This window comes from Nilaparvata lugens, chromosome 5 (assembly GCF_014356525.2).
Source record: "Nilaparvata lugens isolate BPH chromosome 5, ASM1435652v1, whole genome shotgun sequence".
NCBI lineage: Eukaryota > Metazoa > Arthropoda > Insecta > Hemiptera > Delphacidae > Nilaparvata > Nilaparvata lugens.
In genome coordinates this window covers 20,642,752-20,667,728 of record NC_052508.1, presented here as the reverse complement: position 1 = coordinate 20,667,728, position 24,977 = coordinate 20,642,752, and the positions used below count along the sequence as shown (strand labels likewise).

The 24,977-nt window shown below is 40.2% G+C and overlaps 1 protein-coding gene across 2 annotated transcripts in view; it reads right to left on the bottom strand.

Annotated features, from left to right (window-relative positions):
• The window catches only part of LOC111043267 (putative cyclin-dependent serine/threonine-protein kinase DDB_G0272797/DDB_G0274007), a 44,664-nt gene extending 19,997 nt beyond the window's left edge, over window positions 1-24,667 (bottom strand). The window contains exons 1-2 of one of the 2 annotated variants that reach the window (XM_039427898.1): window positions 24,210-24,667; window positions 21,273-21,947 (exon numbers count right to left, since the gene is read on the bottom strand). In XM_039427898.1, coding sequence (XP_039283832.1) covers window positions 21,273-21,443 — 171 coding nt within the window. In that variant the 5' untranslated portion in view covers window positions 21,444-21,947; window positions 24,210-24,667. The remainder of the gene's footprint in view (window positions 1-21,272; window positions 21,948-24,209) is intronic. The other variant, XM_039427899.1, reaches the window with a different exon arrangement.
• Between the last annotated feature and the right edge of the window lie 310 nt (window positions 24,668-24,977).

Genomic DNA, 24,977 nt, shown 5'->3' with positions numbered 1-24,977 from the left:
TTATTTATTTATAACATTGATACATATAAATCATTCTCGTTTTAGAAAAAATAGGCTGTTTACAATAGGCTGATTTTTGTCCAATCTTGAGTCCAAAATATTTATAAACTAGAAATTTGAAATTTAGAAAGTTGAAAATCAAATTAATAAGAATACTTTACTAAATCACCACTGATGACTAAAAAATACTGTATTAATAATTATTGAAAAATTGTAAAACTGGAAAAGTTTTATATTGTAATAACTCATTGAAATATAATATATATAAATTATGTAAACTTAAACAATTGATGTGCTGACTACTATTTTTGTCAGTACCGCTTAGTGTCGCTCTCAGCGCGCTCATTTTAGTTAGTCTACTTCAGCCACTTGATGTGTTAACATGTATTTTTTGCAAATAAAATTTCTTTTTAAAAACTGAGTTTTAATGAACGTGAACGTGTTTGGCGCCCGAACAGGGACCCTGAAGAGTTTTTCGTGAAAATTTCGTGAAAATTGTGCTGTTCATTTAACCGCCAGTTTATATTGATCAATTATCAATCACAAGTGATCGCGGAAAATTCGAAAGTCGGGGTCGCAACTGATATGAACCATCATCGAGACCGTCAAGTGGAAGAGTGACTCATCAACACCAACAACCAACAACCACCATCCTGGGGAAGAAAGGCAAGAAGGATAGCAGACCAGACCATAAGCTTCTTATTGATTACCGGCCAAGGTTAAGATCGTACCTGGCTCTGGCTGCAGCTGTATCCAACTCCACAGTTCAAGGTAACACATCTTCTTCATCTACAATCAGTGACAGTGAAGATAACAGTGAAAGCACAATGGATAACCCCCTTATTTCAAGACCAATTGCGAAACATCACCTACACATAATACCTGAATATACAGGAAACCCAATAGAACTACTTAGCTTTCTTGAAGTTGTCGAAAAATTGAAAAATGACTACTGTAATAATCGTATCGCGGAAGCAGCAGACAATCATTGGATTCTCCTTCACTATTGTAAAAACAAATTACATGGACCTGCTAAAGATGTAATCCTCAACAGTACAGTAGATGACCTCTCAAATTTGATTGATGTTTTGAAAAACAACTTTGCCGATAATAGGACAGTAGAACAATTAACTATGGAACTGCTTGCTATGAAATCACACCAAAAAGAACACCCTATTCAATTCATAAATAGACTGCAACAAAAAAGAACCGTGATTATCTCAAGACACAAACTCGATGGACTAACTGGTCCAATTCTTGAAACTATCTCATCTCAGTTGGATAAACAAATTGTAATGATTTTAGTCGAAGGAATCAACCACCAGCTTGGAGCTCACCTACAAACGCTAGGAATCAAATACCTCAGTGATGCAAGACAGGCTATTATCAATAAGAGTAGTGCTTATTTGAAACATTTAGGATTTACTACTGATGTAACACAAATGAATCAAACTTTCAGTAAATCTGAAGGAAAACTAAACTCGTCAAATTCCAATCAAAATTCGCATCCGAAAAATTTCCATCAGTTTCAAAACCAAAACAATTCAAATCAAAGAAACTTTTCTCAATCTCAAAATCGTAATTTCAATTTCAATCAGAGAAATTTTTCTCAACCTCAAAATCATTTCAATCAGAGAAATTTCTCTCAGCCTCAAAATAATTTCAACAGAGGACAATCCTTTCAAAGTAGATTTCGTAATGGACAAAGTTTCCAAAATCACAACTTCAATCGTAATCCAAATGCAAACTTCAATAATAACAACCAAAATTTGAATCAAAAATCAAACGATGTGAGCATGAGAACAGTTTCCAACTTTCAAAAGTTTCCAGTTCACAATATTGAATCTTCTGAAAATGAGTTTTCCGAATTTGAAAGCATGAATGCTAGAATGAGTTCTATGGAAAATGCTGTAAGTGACCTTTGCGAGAAAATGAATTATTTTTTAGAAATAGGCTCGAACAACAATCCAAAAACGTAGTATTAGATTTGAATACGATCTCTCTTGATTTGCCTCATATTCATTACAATGATTCACGAATTTTGATCGATACAGGTAGTAAATATAATTTCATTAAACCTCAAATGGTTTCTCCTCAGACAAAAATAATTGATTGTGATTATAAAATTCGTACACCCGCTGGTGAATCTAATGGAAAAGGTTGTGTAAATATTAATGTTAAGAATATGCTTGGTGTTGATAAAGATGAAAAATTTTATGTGTATGATTTTAGCGATAATTATGATGTTCTTATTGGAAAGCAAACATTGCAAGGGTTGAAAGCAAAATTGATTTGGAGACCAATTGTCTCATAACGAAAGATTGCACGATACCACTGTTAGGAATGAATCATATTGAAATCAACAAAGGTTGGAATGAATTGAAAATCAAAACTAATGTTTGCACTCCATCAGATAAGCTATGTGTTGTTAGTATTAAGGAATTGCAGTTGTATAATATTGTAACTGATATTGATAGGAATGGTTTTATTGAGATTGAATATTTTTCTGATTGTGACAAAACGTTGAGTATCGAAACAGTTTCTGTAGAAGAATGTGAATTGTACATGGGTGAGATGATCGATAATCCCCTCTCCATTGACGAAATCACTTCTTTATTGAGAACTGAGCATATGAACTCAGAAGAGAAAGAATGCATTATTAGTACTCTTATGAAATATCCCGAAATAATAAAATTCGAAGGTGATATATTAACTGCTACTAACTTGCTCAAGCATAAAATAGTGACTTCAGACGAAGAACCTGTTTATTCAAAAAACTACCGCTATCCTATCTCATTTAGGCAGGATATTAGTAATGAAATAAACAAGTTACTCGAACAAAAGATAATAAGACCGTCTAATTCTCCGTACAACTCTCCCTTATGGTTGTGCCGAAGAAACCTGATGCTTCAGGAAAACGCAAAGTTCGTCTTGTAGTAGATTATCGGAAATTGAACAACAAAACTAAAGATGATAGATTTCCTCTCCCGAATATTGAAGACTTGTTCTCAAAAATCGGTCGAGCAACGTACTTTTCGGCTATTGACCTTGTTTCAGGATTCCATCAAATTGAAATGGAACCCGAATCAATACCAAAAACAGCTTTTAGTACTGAAAATGGTCATTATGAGTTTCTCAGAATGCCATTTGGGTTGAAAAATGGTCCACCTCAATTTCAAAGGACAATGAACTTGATATTTTGTGATTTACCAATGTTCTTGTATATCTTGATGATATTATTATTTTTAGTGATAGCTTACAAGAGCACATGAAACACCTGAACGTTGTATTCAAACGATTGAAAACTCATCAACTAAAAATACAATTGGACAAGACCGAATTCTTTAAGAAAGAACTTCTATTTCTAGGTCACATAGTTTCGGAAAAAGGCATTCAGCCTAATCCTGAAAAAGTAAAAGCAATAAAAGATTTTCCCGTTCCACAACTACTAAACAAATAAAACAATTTTTAGGTTTGGCAGGATACTACAGAAAAATGATAAAAGGATTCGCTAAAATAGCTCAACCTTTAACTAACGCATTGAGAAAAACATCCACTATAAACCCAAAAGATCCTAAATTCATTGAAGCTGTAAATTTTCTGAAAGAAGCAATTACTAACGCACCAATATTGCAGTTTGTGCCAAAGAAGATAATAGATAAGATAATTTTGAATAAAATTTAGAATTTAGAAATAGGCCGACACATCTAGAAAATACCTGAGTCTATACCTAATTCATGCAGGTGAACGGGCTAGAGTCAAGAAAACTTCAATTAATCTTGCCATGCCTGATTTAATAGGTTTATACTATAGAATAACACTACAATTTGAAATAATTGAAAAATACAAACAGTTTCAATAAACATTGGCAACTAAAATCGAACAACAGAAACAACAATTTCATGTTACTTTGTTGACATTCTTCATCTGATTCGGGGGGGCATTACTATCCCCGTTTAGATAGCAATACGTCACAAAACCAAACAATATCAGTCATCAAATAACAAATAATTAACTTCAACATAAAATTACTCAAGAAAGAAAAAACCCGTTGAACCCAAATTTCGTCGATAGTAACCCATATAACCCATTTCATAATAATTTTGAATCCCCACTTTTTATTGACATTCTCGAATGAACCTTTGTTTCACTACACTGCACTTTCGTTGGTTTGTACGTTGCTTTATCGTCGGGGTTACAGTACCTTGTTTTTGGCGGTGAGCTTTTACCGGTTGAATTTGGCTTGACGGCGACGTCCTCTTACGTCCCTAGACCTGTCGTCTGAACGGGTGTCTTGAAGCGGTTTTACATAAAGTTGCGGAACCAAAGGGGTGGTAGTACAAGAAGTTGGTTTGGGGACACACATGAACCGCTTAGCGGTTATTTGAAGAAACAATTATTCGTACATGATGAAGAAACACAATTAAACCTTTCAGGACATGGCACTACTAGTAAATTTAAACATTAATAAAAAATCAAACTAGCTCCTACATTAACTAATGAAATAAACTTATAAACCTGCCCAAAAAGGGCGAAACATAGTGACTACATCTTTACTCTCGTAGTGCTCCTAGCAAAGTGTCCTCCGAAACGTAATCTGGTCTGTCGGCTGGGGAATCGCCCCACTACTGTATTTAGAAACAGGTCTCCTATTGGGCGAACGGAATCAATTTGACCAATCGTCGCGTGGCTTCTACAGCCTTTGGACCAAATAGTAACTGCAAAATCGGTAGTTTGTTATAATTTCAATGCTTGCTGTTTTCCAACTTATCGCATTTTATGTCGCGACAGGAAGGCTAAGTTTTAGAGATAATTCCATAATCTACATTCCTCGACGACTCGGAGCCACAATTTTTAAATATCTATCATGGGAAACTCGAAGTCATGGCCGTTCATAATAGAGAGAGAAAATAATTTATTTCGCTAACTCACTTACAATAATGGCTCTAGTCTATTGCGTATTAAATTTACTATTATAACTTGGGAAAAGGCCTGAATTAAAGACAGTGCCCGGCACAAGTTACCTAAATTGAATGATCCATATATTTTGACAACAGACGCATCCAATGTAAGCTTAGGGGCGGTCCTTAGTCAAATGACTGACAATAAAGATCTCCCAATTTCATTCGCTTCTAGAACACTCAATCCCGCTGAACAAAATCTTTCTACTATTGAAAAAGAAATGTTGGCAATAACTTGGGCAGTGAAACATTTCAGGCCATATTTGTATGGAAGAAAATTCACCCTAAGAACAGATCACAAGCCACTCCAATGGCTTCATTCTCTAAAAGAACCAAATGCTAAATTAATGAGATGGAAATTGTTAATGGAAGAGTATGATTACACCGTAGAATTCATAAAAGGTCGCTCAAATTGTGTTGCTGATTGTCTCTCACGGCCTTTCAATGTAAATATGATGGAAAGTAGTGATGAATTTACAGGTTTTGACGATTCAGAATTATTCCCAGGCTTTCCCGCGGAAAATAATGCGAACAATGCCAACGACAATGTCAATAACAATGATGAGTACGATGACATTGATATCAATGATCTGCTAAGATTCCATAACAATGAAGCTCCTCCGTCGGTAAATGAAAGTATATTGAATGATCTTGATGAACAATTAGGTAACAATTCGATAGTTAATGCAAATATTGATAATATTAATGAAAATAATGTGGAAACTGGCAACGAAAACCTTGTAAATAATACTAATAATGATAATGACAATGACTCACTAATGACACAACATTCTCAAGAAAGTTCAGATGATAGAATAGGTATAATGGACGAAAATAGTATCATAAACACTGAAGCAAACCAAATAGTTATTTCACGAGGTAAAGGAAAACCTCAATTCAAAAAGATCTTTAATAAAAACAGAATAATTTTCAAATACAGAGACGCACGTGACATTGGAAACAACGTAGAAGAAATACGAGAATATTTGAAACCTGATACTGTGTACGGTTCTGAGTTCAATGACTAATGAAATTGTCAAAATAGTTCCCAACATAAAATTCCGAATCTACAAAAGAATAAACGCCGACATAACTGATGTAGATGAACAAACAATGATAATAGCTCGATGTCATGAAGACAAAAACTTCCACAGAGGAATTAACGAGAATTATAAACAAATACGTAAAAACTACTATTGGCCCGCAATGCACAAAGACGTAACAGAATTTGTAAATAAATGTGAAATCTGTTTGAAAACCAAGTATGAAAGAAACCCAATTAAAACTAAATTCAAAGTAACTCCCACACCTACTAAACCTTTCGAAAAACTTCAGATTGACACTTTCACGTATAATAATATTAAAATCCTCACAATTGTCGATTCGTTTTCTAAAAGACTTTTCGCCTACACATTGAAATCAGCTAACAGTATCGAAATAATAAAAAATCTAAACAGCTATCTTTCAGTTTTCCCAATTCCAAAATGCATTCAATCCGATAACGGATTAGAATTCAACAATGCACTATACAAACAATTCACTGAAATAAATGGTATTGAAACTTACTTCACCACACCTTATCATCCCCAATTTCAAGGACTAATAGAAAGAACACACTCCACAATTATTGAAATTCTACAAGGACTCGAAATTAAATTCCCAAAATATAGTGTTGAACAAAAACTTCGATTAGCTTTGCGAACCTATAACAATTCGATAAAAGATCAATTCAACTTAAGCCCAAATGAACTAACGTTCGGAATTCAGAATTATTTACCAAAAAATCAAGATCAGGATAATCCCGCAGTAATCACTGAAGAACTTGCTAATCAATACTTCAAAGAAATACAAGCGTTGAATGATGCCGTTTACAAGAAAATAATCGAGGAAAAAGAAAAACGAACAGAAAAATGTAACAAAAATAGAGAGGAACCACCTGAAATACCAGATAGGATATTCATCAAAAACCCGAAATTTCACAAAAATGTTCCAAGGTATAGCACAGCTACTAAGGAAGGTGATAGGTTTAAACTGAAAAGAAATTTAATCAAAATCCACCCTAACAGAATGAAAAGGCCTCATAAAAAAGTAAAAGATAATCTAATTGTTGCAGATGAAGGCAATGACCATCCTTCTGTTGTTCCTGATCCCAGCAACGTTGACGTACAGACTGACAGACTTGACAAAGACAGCAGGAATAATTCCGATTAAAATAGGACAATCTATGCTCATTAACGACACATACAAAGTTATCCATTTTACTAACGTGACTGACCTTAAAATACAATCTTTGAAATTACAGACTCATATTAATAATCTGCAAGTCGCTTACATATCCTCTGACATTATTGAATCTTTGAAGAAAATTTCACTCAACCAATATTTTAAATTAGAAATGATTTCTGAAAATAAAAATAAAAAGGTAAAACGTGGACTAATGAACGGATTAGGAAACGCCATATCATGGTTGACAGGACTTATGACTGCTGACGACAAAGAACACCTCGACAAAGTTATTGATAAAATAGAAAATAATGAATTACATCTTGTTAAAAATGAAGAACATAATTTTGAAATGAACCATGAGTTAATTAAGAAATTTAATTTCGATGTTGAGCATATTAATTCAAATAATAAAGCATTAGAAAATATTACTAACGAAACTGCCAATATTGTCGAAAATATGCAAGCTGTTGACTTAATTACTTTGACTATACAATTGTTGGATGATGAAATAAATGATGTTGTTAACTCGTTGATGTATTGCAAAGAAGGGAAACTTCATCCATCAATTTTGAGCTTTGATGATTTTCGTAGGTTAATTAATTATAAGAATTATTCATTAGCTAGTAGAGATTCCAGTATTTTATGGGAAATTAGTAATAGCACTTGTATTGTATCGAAATCTGTTATAACTTACATTATCCATTTACCGAAATTAAACGATTTATTTGAAAAATATGACCTTCTGTCTTATCCTGTTGAAATGGAATCAAATGTTCACACCATGAAATTAAAAGAAAAAACTATATCTGTGTCTCAAAACAAAAAGCTTTGGAAACTGACCAATTGTCAAAAATTCTCTTCTATTTCTTTCTGTACTTCAGGAGAAATTATACATGATAACTGTATTTTGTCTGTAGTAAATAATAAGGATTTGGATAGTTGTGTAAGAATAGAAATAATTAATGATAGACCATTTATGAATTATTTCGAAAATTGTAATTGTATTTTAGGATATAAGTTTGATCAAATTAATATCAATAATGGCACTATAAATACTCCCTCATCTTTCCTTATCAATCTGGATATCAATGATAAAATGACAGATGTAAAATTACCGTTTACTTCAGTTACCACTGTCACGATGTATATCGTAACTAGAGAAAGGCATTGAATTTAGGGCTCATTTATTCGACGCTCGGCTATCTATCATAGAATCTGAGGGGTCAACGTTCAAGCCAGCCACTGGCCTACCGCTCAGCGTTGCTGCGCATCCTCTCTCCCCTCCCTCTCGGTCACTGAGGGAGGCTCGAGAAAGGCCAGCAAGAGGCAGTCGAGTTCGGAGAGCCAAGTCGAGCGGTCGAGAGAGGTGAGAAGGAAGCAGCGAGCAGCTAGCAACGTCACAGTACGCCTTGTACTAAGTGAACTCCGATTTCTTCAGCGACCGGGAGTTGTGTCGAAGCTAAAGTCGATTAGCCTCTCACACAGTGAACTCCACTGCTCTACACTCGTTTGGGCGAGTGTTGAACGACATTTAACCTGTTTAGACGACGGGTTGCCAGTTTCGACCAACGACAACACGTCAGGTTTGGTCGAAACCTGACTCCCCATTGGTGGGCCACCAGTGGGACATCGAGGCGAGAAAGGACATCTGGGAAGGTGTGGAAAAGCCTTTCCCGCAACTCCGCAGCCGATCCGGACCCCAGGAGGACAGCTGGTGCCCGGCAAGTAGGACTTAGGAAAGTCCAGAGTGCTGGCCGCCGCAGCGCACTAGTCCAGTGCGGGATCGCAAGAGGACGTCCGGGAAGGTGTGGAAAAGCCTTTCCCGCAACTCCGCGGCCGATCCGGACCCCAGGAGGACAGCTGGGCCCGGCAAGTAGGACTTAGGAAAGTCCAGAGTGCTGGCCGCCGCAGCGCACTAGTCCGGTGCGGGATCGCAAGAGGACGTCCGGGAAGGTGTGGAAAAGCCTTTCCCGCAACTCCGCGGCCGATCCGGACCCCAGGAGGACAGCTGGTGCCCGCAAGTAGGACTTAGGAAAGTCCAGAGTGCTGGCCGCCGCAGCGCACTAGTCCAGTGCGGGATCGCAAGAGGACGTCCGGGAAGGTGTGGAAAAGCCTTTCCCGCAACTCCGCGGCCGATCTGGACCCCAGGAGGACAGCTGGTGCCCGGCAAGTAGGACTTAGGAAAGTCCAGAGTGCTGGCCGCCGCAGCGCACTAGTCCAGTGCGGGATCGCAAGAGGACATCCGGGAAGGTGTGGAAAAGCCTTTCCGCAACTCCGCGGCCGATCCGGACCCCAGGAGGACAGCTGGTGCCCGGCAAGTAGGACTTAGGAAAGTCCAGAGTGCTGGCCGCCGCAGCGCACTAGTCCAGTGCGGGATCGCAAGAGGACGTCCGAGAAGGTGAGGAAAAGCCTTTCCCGCAACTCCGCGGCCGATCCGGACCCCAGGAGGACAGCTGGTGCCCGGCAAGTAGGACTTAGGAAAGTCCAGAGTGCTGGCCGCCGCAGCGCACTAGTTCAGTGCGGGATCGAGCGAGGACCTCTAGGAAGGCTAGGGAAGGCCTTTACTAGAGCTCCGCGACCCATCCGGACCCCAGGAGGACACCTAGTGCCCGACAACCAGGACTTAGGAAAGTCCAGAGCGCGAGCCGCCGCAGCGCACTAATTCAGTGCGGGATCGAGAGAGGACCTCTAGTAAGGCTAGGGAAGGCCTTTACTAGAGCTCCGCGATCAATCCGGACCCCGGGAAGACACCCGGTGCCCGGGGACTAAGACTTAGTCCTGACACGAAGACCCTTGGCACGACTGACACCGCAGAGTTCCTATTCCTTTCATTCCGCGACCAACCCTGTTTGGCAGTGCGAAAGCACGGCCCCTCTTTCCTAAAAGAGGGAAACATTCCTCCAAAGCACTCAAAACCCTGTTTCAACCCCCAACCCGAGCGAGGGTGGTTGACGGACGCCCCACCAAGACTCCCGTCCCCTGCCGCGGCCCTCCCCAGTCGCCGACTGAGTTTAGCCGGCCCAGAGCGACACTGGGAACTCTGATAGAGATAGGTGTGGGCAAAAATCTACTCAGAAGATTGGCACACGAACGTGGGGCCCAAGGCAGGAGGAGAAGAACAGTGATGAGTGCTAGAGAGGAGAATAATTGCAGAGGCGAGGAAGGAGACAAGGAGGATATAGGAGACAACAGCAGTGATCCAAGAGTGGCCTGGATCTACAGGCTTCACAGGGATGAAGCAGTGAAATTCTCGGCTGCTGCAGGGCTACCTACAACAGGTACCATGGCAGAGCTCAGGAGAGCTCTTGTCGAAAACCACCGGAGGACAATGGTGGAGGCCGCCGGTCTAAACAGGATCGGTGGCGGAGCTGGCACAGGTCAGGAAGAGGAAGGAGCTGCAGCTTTTTGGCCACCAGTCGCGGAGGCCACTGCATGTTCCAGACTGGAAGAAATACCCAAGGAGACGTCTCCAGAGTTTGATGGCGACTCCAACAACTCCTGGGTGTACAGAGTGCACGATCAGGGCTTGATTGATCTACTACTCGACTCAGTGCTGACAGATGGCACAAGTACGAGCCTGAGGAGGGCTCTACTGGAGCAACGACAGCGGATTGTTGCGATGCTCCCCGTTCTGGATAATGGGGAGGAGGCGCTTCGTCGAGGAGCGCGAAGGCCAACACCAGTTAGCGAGGAGGCAGAGCCTGCGCTGGTGAGGCCGGAGATGCCGGAGAGGCATAATAACATGCCTAGGCATGTATTGAGGTCACCTACCAGGTCAGCGGTGCCTGCTACATCCTGTATGGACCCGGGTGCCGTGTGTGACAAGGTTCGAGGGTGGCGGCTCTCATATGATGGGAGTGGAGATGCTCCAAGTTTTATGGAGCGGCTCGAGGAGCTGCAACAAGCATATGGCTTGTCTGGCAGACAGTTATTTCCAGCGCTACCTGAAATGTTAGCGGGGAAATGTTCCTTATGGATGAGGAATAGGAGAGAACAGTGGAGACACTGGGACGATTTCCTGAGAGACTTTCGGTCTCGTTACTATCCACCTACTTATGTGGAGGATCTTGAGAATGAAATTCTCGACAGGCGGCAGAGAGAAGGCGAGCTCATAGACGACTATGTCGAGGAGCTGCTAACGCTGATGAGAAGAAGAGGTGGTTTTTCAGAGAGGAGCCAGGTACAGAGATTGTACAAGAATCTTCTACCACGCTACAAGCTCTACATCAGGGAGGCTGAAGTGTACACCATCGACGACTTGCTACACTTAGCGAGACAATATGAACGAATTAAGTTCGAGGAGAAGAGTGCTCAACAGAGACAACGAGCTGTGAAGCAGGAGGAGGTGAGGAAGCAGACCAAGCCTCGACAGGAGACTACTACTACACAGCGTCGGAGTGAACAACCTCCAGAAGGCCCCGTATGCTGGCAGTGCAAGAGGGTGGGACACTGGAGATCAGAGTGTCCGGAGGTTTCACTCTGCTCAAAGTGCGGGAAGCCACGACCAAATTGTTCCTGTGAGAGAGAGCAGAAGAAGACTTCTGATAAAACAGCTGTGGTTAAAACGAGGCTTCAAATCCAGCTAGAGCCAGAGCTCCAGGATGACAACCGTCTTTTCACTACAGTGGAAATAGGAGACAGACAGTATAGAGCTCTTCTCGACACCGGAGCAGAGTCCAACTATATTAGCTCTAAAGCTTTTAATAGTTTGGAAGCAGTGGAACGAGAGCCTGTGCAGCGCGGCGCTGCTATGGCTAATGGAGCGGCTGCACGTCTGCGAGGTGGTGTTATAATCAACCTGAAAATCGGCAGAATATCCCTATCAACAACACTCACAATAATGGATGGGCTTTCTCCAGATATTCTGCTCGGTATGGAGTTTCTTCGTGAGCACCGGGTGAAAATAGACCCCTATTCCCGGTCAGTGGAATGGGATCCTTGTCTCGTCAAAAAACACATTGGAGACAATATTTCCACTCCAAAAGTAGGAAAAGGAGCTGTCAACTCGAGGCTGGCTACTGTTAAAACCAAGCCTGACATAGGGAGGTCAAGGAAGCCACCTGGAATTATTCCTGTGAAGAAGCATGAGAAGAAGAAATTTCCTCAAGTCCAGAAACACGTAGGAGCCGTGTGGAAGACTAGAAAAGAGGAATTTCTTTCTCAGAAAATTTCTCCAGCCCGTGGAAAGTTCATTTGCTGGCACTGTAAACGAGCTGGGCACTGGAGGTTCAGCTGTCCGGAAAAGCTGTACCGGAGGCGGAAGAAGGAGGATAATTTTCAGCAAGGAGCTGGAAATAATCTTCGAGCAGTGCAGTCTAGAAGACTGCCGGTGCTGGAAACTACACAGGAAGTAGTTTCTGATATTGGAGACGAGAATTATAATGCCAACCGGTATTATAATTGGAAAAGGAGGACAAGGAAGGTGAACTCTGGACAGCTAGTCTACAGGAAGGAGTGTCACCTGTCCTCGGGTGCTAATCAGCTTGCCGCGAAGTTAGCGCCGGAATTTTCTGGCCTCTATGAGGTCGAGAAAATGTTGAGTGCCGGTAAGAGGTTTACTGTGCACGAGAAGGGCACCAAGCTCCAGCCACACCTGCCCGAAGATGAGGAAGAGGATGGTGATGGAGAAGTTGCGGAAAAGGTGGACGGTATCCGAGCGGATGGACAGCAGGAGACCGAGCGAGTCCATAGAGGGTCGCTGCCTATCCGGAGGATGGGATACCAGAGAGGTGTCACGCGCCGCCAATAAGGAGGTAAGAGGCGAGAAGGGGTGAATATTATAGAGTTCTATCATATCACAGCTTTAGAGCTATTTCTGATTAATATTTTATCCCATTTAAAATGAGGAAATAAAATTTTGTTATCAAAGACAAAATTGTATAGAAAAAGAAGAAAATTAATTCAGAATTATTAGCATGAATCTATTAGCCGAATTTTGAAGATAGCATTAGCACGATTCCGAAAATAATGAAAATATTAATAGACTGACATAATTTATTGTTGTTGAAAGAAATTTGTCAATAGTATATTGAAAGGAAGAGAAGGAAAAAGCATATTCCGTTTAATTTTTCCTATAAAATAGGGTTTTATTTAAACTAAATGGCAACCCAACCATTACAGTTTAATTATTATAATCAGTCATAAGCACTGGCTGAATTAGATGGAATAAATTATTATTGTCAAATTAATGCGTTTCTTTTGATCTGATGGCAATCTCAATAATTTCAGTTTGAAATATATTATGATGTGACCAAGCAAGGGTAATCAAGAAAATTTTCTACAGTCTATGACTAGCTAATAACAGCCAAAGTCGATTCCAACTAGAATAAATTTTCTTGACCGGTATATTACCGATATTGTTGTAACCAGGTACAGGTTAAAAAACAAAACTTGCAGTAGCTTGTTTTCTATTTGCCATAAATAGTTGATGGCAAAATGAGTGGATAGAGAATATTAGAAAATATTATAGATCAGTATAATATGATCTGACTAGTATTTTAACCATGAGGTAATGGTTATAATAATTGAAATCATTTAATGAAGCTGGTGGTAATTGCTTTAATCCGTGTAAAGTGTTACGATGCAGTTAATTAACAGACGTTATTATACTGTGGGATAAAAGTGAATTACGTTGCAATTAATTATTCATGTGGAATGAATAAATTGCGTTTGATTGTGAGTCGAGATGTACTACAATCGGGGGTTATTAGCTTCAGATTATGATTCAAATTTTCTAATATTTCACTTGAAATAAAGTCGGAGGACTTACTATAGATTGGAATGAAATAATTATTATTTCAATTGGAATTAATTCTATGTTGGATCGAAAAGTTGTTTGTGCTGTGCTGTGCAGATAAGATAAATGTTATCTCAATTGGCTAACTGCTATCGCCGAGCTTCTAGTCTGTAGAAGAGAATTACTTCTCCTTTTCAATAACAATTTATAAAATTGAATTCATGAGAATTCTAGTTTTTCCAGATATTCTACTGTTATTGATTCAGTCTGAGTTAGATCGTGCTATTGTTAGTTTGGAATTAGATCACGTCTCGAGAGTGAATCTAATTCTTACTCAGCCTACCATCATGAGTTATTATTGACGGTGCATTAATCCATTCAATTATTACTATTTGTGCTGATTGTTGTGATTATTTTTCGGAAAATCAATATTTACTGAGTGTGAATTGATTGACAGCTGTGGTGTCATTATACACGCCTTGTGTGAATAATTACTCTGAAAAAGTAAATTAAGATTTATTTCGAGGTTAAATAAGTCTTGAAGTGAGAAAGAGAGATTGAGCAATAAATGTTCACTGATTGTGAATTAATTAGCAGATGTTATCTGTTATAATAAACACACTGTCATTTATATCCAATGGATGGTTACTTTGCATAAGTAAATCATGTGATTGATTTCATTATTGAAATGAACAGTGAGAAGTGGAATATTGAGTTGAAATTTATAGTTCCGATTTTATTATTGTGATATTGTGAGAAGGCTGAGATCCTCATAACAGATCGAAAATGAATTTTTTTTTTTTCGACCACATTTAATTGTGATATAAAATCGAAATATGTGGTGTAACATCACAACTAGTGGCTTCATGTCAACCATATAATTCAGTATTCCTCATCATATTATAATCTCTCATATTTTATTGTGAGCAATAAGTTGCTGATACACTGAACTAACAAAGGGTATCAATCACTCTGACACTTGGTAATTTCCCTGGACTCCAATTCGCCTCTATCAACTTCTGCCTCCTGTGAAGTGTAACATTGTTGTGTATCACATTTCTTCTTGAGGATGGGGACTGCAACTTGAGTCTACCTCCTCGACGAGCTCCTGGAATTATTGGAGCTGTGTCTCAGCTGACTATTGTTGAGACCACGACGAGTTCCTGGTCGTGTTGGGGATTCATCCCAGCTGTCTGATGCTGGAAGTTATGCAGTGTGAAAACACGGCCATGCAGGGCGAAAGCCCGGCACATGCAGTGCGCAAGCACGGCGAAGCAAGGCAGTGTGAAAACACGGCCATGCAGGGCGAAAGCCCGGCACATGCAGTGCGCAAGCACGGCGAAGCAAGGCAGTGTGAAAACACGGCCATGCAGGGCGAAAGCCCGGCACATGCAGTGCGCAAGCACGGCGAAGCAAGGCAGTGTGAAAACACGGCCATGCAGGGCGAAAGCCCGGCACATCGCAGTGCGGAAGCACGGCGGCCTCTTGCAGTGTGCAAACACGGCGTCCCCCATTGCAGTGCGGAAGCACGGCGGTCCTTTGCAGTGCGAAAGCACGGCGTTTCTTGCAGTGCGAAAGCACGGCGTCCCCCATTGCAGTGCGGAAGCACGGCGGTCCTTTGCAGTGCGAAAGCACGGCGTTTCTTGCAGTGCGAAAGCACGGCGTCCCCCATCGCAGTGCGGAAGCACGGCGGCCTCTTGCAGTGTGCAAACACGGCGTCCCCCATTGCAGTGCGGAAGCACGACGGTCCTTTGCAGTGCGAAAGCACGGCGTTTCTTGCAGTGCGAAAGCACGGCGTCCCCCATCGCAGTGCGGAAGCACGGCGGCCTCTTGCAGTGTGCAAACACGGCGGTCTCTTGCAGTGTGCGAACACGGCGTCTCAACGCAGTGCGAAAGCACGGCGCAGATCTTCAAGATCTTCTCTGAAGCTAGGCCTAGGATCTGGCCGGGTAGCTTGCTCATTTCTTCGGATGGTGAAGACGCATCACCACCGGTTGGCGAGGAACCAACCTGGCGCCCAGTTTATGTTCGGTCTATGTTGACCGGCGGAGAGGCGGCAGAATGTACTCAGGCATTTGGGACCTTCTGTCTGCCGTTTACCCCTTCCATCCTCACCCCCCCTCTCCTCCCCCTCTCTTTTCCCCCCCCCTTCCCTTAGTAGGAACAGTGTGTCACGATGTATATCGTAACTAGAGAAAGGCATTGAATTTAGGGCTCATTTATTCGACGCTCGGCTATCTATCATAGAATCTGAGGGGTCAACGTTCAAGCCAGCCACTGGCCTACCGCTCAGCGTTGCTGCGCATCCTCTCTCCCCTCCCTCTCGGTCACTGAGGGAGGCTCGAGAAAGGCCAGCAAGAGGCAGTCGAGTTCGGAGAGCCAAGTCGAGCGGTCGAGAGAGGTGAGAAGGAAGCAGCGAGCAGCTAGCAACGTCACAGTACGCCTTGTACTAAGTGAACTCCGATTTCTTCAGCGACCGGGAGTTGTGTCGAAGCTAAAGTCGATTAGCCTCTCACACAGTGAACTCCACTGCTCTACACTCGTTTGGGCGAGTGTTGAACGACATTTAACCTGTTTAGACGACGGGTTGCCAGTTTCGACCAACGACAACACGTCAGGTTTGGTCGAAACCTGACTCCCCATTGGTGGGCCACCAGTGGGACATCGAGGCGAGAAAGGACATCTGGGAAGGTGTGGAAAAGCCTTTCCCGCAACTCCGCAGCCGATCCGGACCCCAGGAGGACAGCTGGTGCCGGCAAGTAGGACTTAGGAAAGTCCAGAGTGCTGGCCGCCGCAGCGCACTAGTCCAGTGCGGGATCGCAAGAGGACGTCCGGGAAGGTGTGGAAAAGCCTTTCCCGCAACTCCGCGGCCGATCCGGACCCCAGGAGGACAGCTGGTGCCCGGCAAGTAGGACTTAGGAAAGTCCAGAGTGCTGGCCGCCGCAGCGCACTAGTCCGGTGCGGGATCGCAAGAGGACGTCCGGGAAGGTGTGGAAAAGCCTTTCCCGCAACTCCGCGGCCGATCCGGACCCCAGGAGGACAGCTGGTGCCCGGCAAGTAGGACTTAGGAAAGTCCAGAGTGCTGGCCGCCGCAGCGCACTAGTCCAGTGCGGGATCGCAAGAGGACGTCCGGGAAGGTGTGGAAAAGCCTTTCCCGCAACTCCGCGGCCGATCTGGACCCCAGGAGGACAGCTGGTGCCCGCAAGTAGGACTTAGGAAAGTCCAGAGTGCTGGCCGCCGCAGCGCACTAGTCCAGTGCGGGATCGCAAGAGGACATCCGGGAAGGTGTGGAAAAGCCTTTCCCGCAACTCCGCGGCCGATCCGGACCCCAGGAGGACAGCTGGTGCCCGGCAAGTAGGACTTAGGAAAGTCCAGAGTGCTGGCCGCCGCAGCGCACTAGTCCAGTGCGGGATCGCAAGAGGACGTCCGAGAAGGTGAGGAAAAGCCTTTCCCGCAACTCCGCGGCCGATCCGGACCCCAGGAGGACAGCTGGTGCCCGGCAAGTAGGACTTAGGAAAGTCCAGAGTGCTGGCCGCCGCAGCGCACTAGTTCAGTGCGGGATCGAGCGAGGACCTCTAGGAAGGCTAGGGAAGGCCTTTACTAGAGCTCCGCGACCCATCCGGACCCCAGGAGGACACCTAGTGCCCGACAACCAGGACTTAGGAAAGTCCAGAGCGCGAGCCGCCGCAGCGCACTAATTCAGTGCGGGATCGAGAGAGGACCTCTAGTAAGGCTAGGGAAGGCCTTTACTAGAGCTCCGCGATCAATCCGGACCCCGGGAAGACACCCGGTGCCCGGGGACTAAGACTTAGTCCTGACACGAAGACCCTTGGCACGACTGACACCGCAGAGTTCCTATTCCTTTCATTCCGCGACCAACCCTGTTTGGCAGTGCGAAAGCACGGCCCCTCTTTCCTAAAAGAGGGAAACATTCCTCCAAAGCACTCAAAACCCTGTTTCAACCCCCAACCCGAGCGAGGGTGGTTGACGGACGCCCCACCAAGACTCCCGTCCCCTGCCGCGGCCCTCCCCAGTCGCCGACTGAGTTTAGCCGGCCCAGAGCGACACTGGGAACTCTGATAGAGATAGGTGTGGGCAAAAATCTACTCAGACCACATACGCACAAAAATTAAGTCATGTACCAAATAAAATTCATACTAAACTTATCGATTTGAAAGATGTTAGTGAACTTGATGATATTGAACCAAGAGATTTTGATTCTATAAATTTTGAAGATTCTTTCGTCCTTAAGACACGCCACATTGTAATTTTTGTTTTAAGTACATTTATACTTCTTGTAATTTTGATAATCGTTTATTACAAATTTAAGAAGCCAACCAGTGTACTAAATTACCGAATTGATACACAAGTACCAATATCATCAACCCCTACCATAAGCTATATTGTACCACCTAGAAATTAGATCTTAGTAAACTTTAATTTGTAACTTCATTTTAATTCTTGTAATTTTTGAGTGTCCCAAATTTATTTTTCGGGACGAAAAAAACTTAAGGAGGGAGGAATTATGTAAACTTAAACAATTGATGTGCTGACTACTATTTTTGTCAGTACCGCTTAGTGTCGCTCTCAGCGCGCTCATTTTAGTTAGTCTACTTCAGCCACTTGATGTGTTAACATGTATTTTTTGCAAATAAAATTCTTTTTAAAAACTGAGTTTTAATGAACGTGAACGTGTTTTATATATATTACAGAAGTAATATTTTTGAATGTATTTTTTACAGAACTAATATTTTTTCCTCAATTGAGGATTAGCTATTTAAATAGCTAATATCTACAGGGATTTAGAAAAATATTATGTATAGGCTACATTTGTTATTGAAATTTTATTTTGAATAAATAATAAGTAGCCTACCGTAAATTTAAAAATTGAAATTTTTATTTTACCAATATACAAGGTGATTCTTAATTATGGTAAAATGATTTAATACGTGATAGTAGAGGTAAAAATAAGAAAAAAGTTCTCATAAACATAAACGCTTCATTAGCGAGCTATACAGAGTGAAAGATTTCGCCAAGAATTCAGTTCCTCTGGTGAAATACGACGATGCTGAATTGTTTGGGGACTTGTTTTTGAAAAACTTATGCTGGATTCATATGGGAAAATGTCTGAAACATTGAATAAAACTAGTCTGGAAGCAGTAGTGTGAGTAGTTTTTGAGAAAAAAGTTAAAATATGCAAAAAATATAAGTAGAAAAACACAGACTTCTACGTTTGATGCCCAATAACTTTCTTTAATGACCAGTAAACAAATAATTTTTCGCAATGAAAATTGTAGAGAATTCAATTCTAAAAAGAATTATGTAAGCTATGTAAACTAAATTTAAATAAAAGTAGAATAAAATGTATTCTTATATAGTACATTACACCACAAAAAATTGCTGTTTTATGAGGAGAGAACTAATAGCTCATAGGTTGTAGCTGATTGCAAATAAAACATGAATTTAAATAACAGCTGTTCCAAAACAGCTTATTTATTTTGTTTTAAATAAGAAAATATTTAAAAGAAATTATCAGCTGAAAATTATTTTCAGAAATATTTTAGCTCACTGTTGAACAAAACAACAAACTGTAAGCTAGGCCTACTGTAACCGCGCTGTGTTTTTTGTTTAATCTATTAACCAGTTGTTATTTGTTAACCATTTCACTTTGCTTTTGTGTTAAGTGTTAAATTTTTGAAAAATGGCAGGTAATTTTAGACATTATTCATACTCCGAATTAGCTGACATGCATTTAATGCTTGTATGGAATGGGACACTGTAATAGTACTGAAGCAAGACGTTTGTATCAGGAGACCTTTCCTAATCGAGTATGTCCAAGTTCAAGGTTTTTTACCACTATTCATCAACGTCTGTCTGAAACAGGCTCTTTGATATTCAAAGAGCACATTTATGCAGGCAGTGGACTCCGATCTACTATGACTGTTGAGTTAGAAGAACAAGTTCTTAATTAAATTTATGAACATCCAGATAAGAGCACGAGAGAATTGTCAGTGCAGTTTAATGTCAATCATTCTATTATTTAGAGGATACTAAAAGAGTAACAATTACATCCATACCACCTCCAGAAAGTTCATACTCTATTGCCACGAGACTGTATTCCTCGTGCTGTTATTTGCCGATGGTTTTTAGAAAAACTTGTTAACCCAAACTTTTTAACGACCGTTTTATTTACCGACGAGGCACACTTTTCAAGAACAGCTATCGTTAACGTCCACAACCAACATATTTGGGCAGATGAGAATCTTCATGCCATCAATCCTAATCGTCCACAACATCAGTTTTCAGTAAACATTTGGGCAGGAATCATAGGAGATCATCTACTTCTGTTTGAGCTTCCTCCCAGGCTTAATGGCATAATCTACTTAAACTTTTTGAGAGAGGAGCTATTTATCTCACTTGAAGATCCACCTCTTCAGTTGCGCCAAAACATTTGGTTTATGCATGATGGAGCTCCAGCACACTTCAGTGTTGCTGTTCGTGAACACCTGAATCACAGCTTTCCAAATCAATGGATAGGCCGTGGTGGGCCAGTACCATGGCCAGCTAGGTCACCACACTTAAATCCTTTGGATTTTTATCTTTGGGGACACTTAAAAACCTTAGTATACAATACTCCAATTGATATCATTGAAGAACTCCGGTTAAGGATTTTGAACGGAATAGAAATGATAAAGCAGACTCCTGGAATATTTAAACGGGTCCGACAATCGATGAGAAGACGTCTGAACATATGAATTCAGAACAACGGAGGTCACTTTGATTTGAACATCATCTTTAGTCTTTTAGTATGAGTTTAATGCCATTTAGAAAGTTCCTATCATATTAAAATAAAACATTTCATAAAAAACCGAAATTTTATTTGCAATCAGCTACAACCTATGAGTTATTAGTTCTCTCCTCATGAAACAGCAAATTTTTGTGGTGTAATGTACTACATAAGAATACATTTTATTCAACTTTTATTTAAATTTAGATTACATAGCTTATAAGAACTTTTTCTTATTTTTACCTCTACTATCACGTGTTAAATTATTATACCATAATAAGAATCCCCCTGTATATCTTAATAATATATTAATTATCTGTCGGTACTCGGTAGTATAATTCAAAATTATTACAAATTCATTACCGTAGGAGATTTTCCACTCTTTACAAGAAAACAATAAAATTTTGTTAGCCGCAGCCATATTTTCGTTGTTAGCAAAACATTTATGTTTTCAATATAGTGTGCTAGCAGGTTAGTTGATGATTTCTGTTAATGTCAAACACAGAATAAGCCTGCTGAGTAAAAAAGTTTGAATAGCAAATATATACAGTACGGTACTTACCTCTATGGAAGGATAAGTTTTGTTCTGCGGGGTGCTGCGTACACCAGGGATGCTACCAGCCGACGAATAGGGCCGATTGACGCTGACCGGCCTCCTTTCACTGTCATAGCGGAAACGCAGCTCTTTGGAGGCAGGCTCCTCAGTGATCACACAAAACACGTTACTGCTCATAGTCGCAGCTCCTTCAATTTCCACTTACTTGAACTCTTGCTGTAACTGGCAATAATGAAATCTATCCAAAACTTCCAACTACGGTAAACAACTAAATTAACTTTTCACATTAACTAGAACACTTGCAACACTAGAGCACGTGAACACAGATTGAAAATGTTTCAAAACGTCTTTGTAGTTGCAATCGTCTCTAGAACTTTCTGGGTCTTCAAATCCATCTATTATAGAATTTATCTGTTATGTCAAATACAAAAAACCAAGCTTAAAAACATTCAGAAGCTCCAATTTTGGGTCCAGGTTTCTAGCAATTGCAGTAGTTTTTGAAGGTTCAGTAGCTTCAGAAATTTGCCAACAGGTTGCCAGAGATTCATGGAGTTTCAATATCTTATTATGATCCTGCTGCAACTCCAGTTACTGTACTCCAGACATTCCAGTTACATTATCATTATCCAAAATGTGAGCTATCCTCCAAGTCCAATGTCTGATCCTGGTCTATTAAACCAACTGCAAAGAAAAATGAAAAAATTCTGAGTTTGAATAAGGTTTTGCCTGTATAAATTTCAGGAAATCGTAGAAAATAATAAAAAAACATGATGAGATTCCAGCACACATAATGGATAGTATGCTGCGAAGATTCACAAAGGTAAACAAACGGCAAGGTAATGTTTATTTTTACTTTCCTTGCCCTATTACCATAGGTAAGGAAAGTATTGCTTTCCAAAAAAATTAAGGTACCCTGATTTCAAGTTTTCTATACGTTTCAAGTCCCCCTGAGTCCAAAAACATGATTTTTGGGTGTTGGTCTGTGTGTGTGTATGTGTGTGTGTGTGTGTGTGTGTGTGTGTGTGTGGTGTGTGTGTGTGTGGTGTGTGTGTGTGTGTGTGTGTGGTGTGTGTGTGTGTGTATGTGTGTATGTATATGTCTGTGAACACGATAACTCCATTCCTAATCAATCGATTGACTTGAAATTTTAAACTTAAGGTCCTTATACCATGAGGATCCGACAATAAGATATTCAATAAAATTCAATTCAAGATGGCGGAAAAAATGGCGGATAATTACTAAAAAACCATGTTTTTCATGTTTTTCTCGAAAACGGCTCTAACGATTTTCTTCAAATTCATACCATGGATAGCTATTTATAAGCCCTATCAACTGGCATGAGTCTCATTTCTGGGAAAATTTCAGGAGCTCTGTAATATTCTTGAGAAAAATGGCAGATAATGACGAAAAAACCATGTTTTTCACGGTTTTCTCGAAAACGGCTCTAACTATTTCCTTCAAATTTATACCATGGATAGCTATTTATAAGCCCTATCAACTGGCATGAGTCTCATTACTGGGAAAATTTCAGGAGCTCTGTAATATTCTTGAGAAAAATGGCGGATAATGACGAAAAAACCATGTTTTTCACGGTTTTCTCGAAAACGGCTCTAACGATTTTCTTCAAATTTATATCATAGATAGCTATCTATAAGCCCTATCAACTGGCATGAGTCTCATTTCTGGGAAAAATTCAGGAGCTCCGTAATATTATTGAGAAAAATGGCGGATAATGACTAAAAACCATGTTTTTCACGATTTTCTCAAAAATGGCTCTAATGATTTTTTTCAAATTCATACCCTGTATAGTTATTTATCAGATCTATCAACTGGAATGAGTCTTTTTCCTGGGAAACTAATGGGGGATCCACCCTATCCTTGAGAAATGGACTTTATAACCTACATCTCGTGCATGAGGTAGGTAGGTAGGTAGGTAGGTAGAGCAGTTTATAAAAAGTACACAGTCATAGTCAAGATATTTCATCTGTAGAACAGCTGTTTTGACGAGAAAAATCATCTAATTTCACAATTTACACGAAGGAAAAAGTACTCTGAAAACAATAATTATATATACACATATACAGTAGTCTGATCGTAGTTGCAAATAATATGTTGCCGCCAATAATTGTCATGATGTTATTCCCCTAAATTATTCTCGTTTGAGAATGAGGCTTACAGTTCAATGAGCAAGAAAAGTTGTGTGAGTGTACCACACCAGATTTTTCATCACGTACTTCATCTGAATTGAAATTGAAACGTTTTTTGTTACTATACAATCATTAGTAGATAATTTTCCGCTCTGAGCAGGTACAGTTTTATCGTTCTCATCCCAGCTAACAAAATACAGTCGCGGACTGGATATAATTATTATGATTTTTGACTAACGGTTTAAGGAAGATGATTTCTTTAAAAGCAAACTAGCTAAGGTGTAGCCTACTTAATTATTGATTTGGATTATCTTGATCTACATAGATAATTATATGTAATGCAGCTATAAAATAATATGTAGAGTACGGTAATGTCATTATTATATTATCCAAGTTGGTTAGATCATTGACAAGCAATGCAAGTTAGATTAAAACTCTAAAACAAAAATGTCTATTCAGCTCTTCTTAGTCTACATAAATTCGACAGAAAACAGAACACTTTTATTGAAAATATACATGGAACCTGAATTTATCTTACACAAACACAATTCTTCCATTATCATTCCATTGTACTTTTTTAAATATGAGAAAAACGAAACTCATCATATAATTGAATATTATGTGTTAGCAAAATTATTTTGAACACTTCGCTATGCTAAGTTAGCATAAGTGGCTAGTACTATTATGCTAGTTCATTAGTTACTCTTATCATTGGATAATAATTATAATAATTATTCTATACACAAAACTCAATAAATTAAAAAAATAATGAGAATAAACTAGGAAAAAGGCTTACCTCGTGTTAATATTTTGTACCTACCTAGTAAAATATACACTGTTCTAATAAATACCATGAAAAATCCAAACACTTTTAACAAAAAACTAATATGATTTACATTAATTTTACAAGAAAGAATGTCTCTTGTCTTGTGAGATGCTGATCAATGACTAAATAATTATTTTGCATTTAATACTACCTACTTAATTCCACAAATGACCTATGCCTACTATCTTTATCAGAGCAGTTATTTTAATAGAATGATGAGCGCATTAATAAATGATCAACTAATTATTTTTTTAAATCCAATGAATGGATTTTGGTAACTCCCAGACTGTCAAAACAAAACGTTCAAAGGACAATGGCATTTAAACAAATGTCATCGATAAGACACATTATTGCTCTGTAAGATGAATGATTGCATAATATTCTTCGAAATAAAAATTATACAGAAGAGATAAAACATTATCAAAATTGTTCAACTGAACTAATGAGCTCAAACCGCATAAATTAAAAAATATTTATGAATAGGTACATAAGTCATAACACTGTATAAGCCTTGTTCACAGCACTGCGATTCGCATGACGGCAAGAGCGAAAAAAATTAACCCGCTGTTTAGTGGTTGCCTTCGCCGTCATGAAAATTGCAGGGGTGAGCACAAAAGGCTTCGATCTTTTTTCACATAGATAATACTGAACCAAGTCACACCAACATGGTTTAACACCTCCCCTTGCTAATCTGTATAAGGCAAAAAAAGAAATTAATATTTGAATTTAATACCAAAC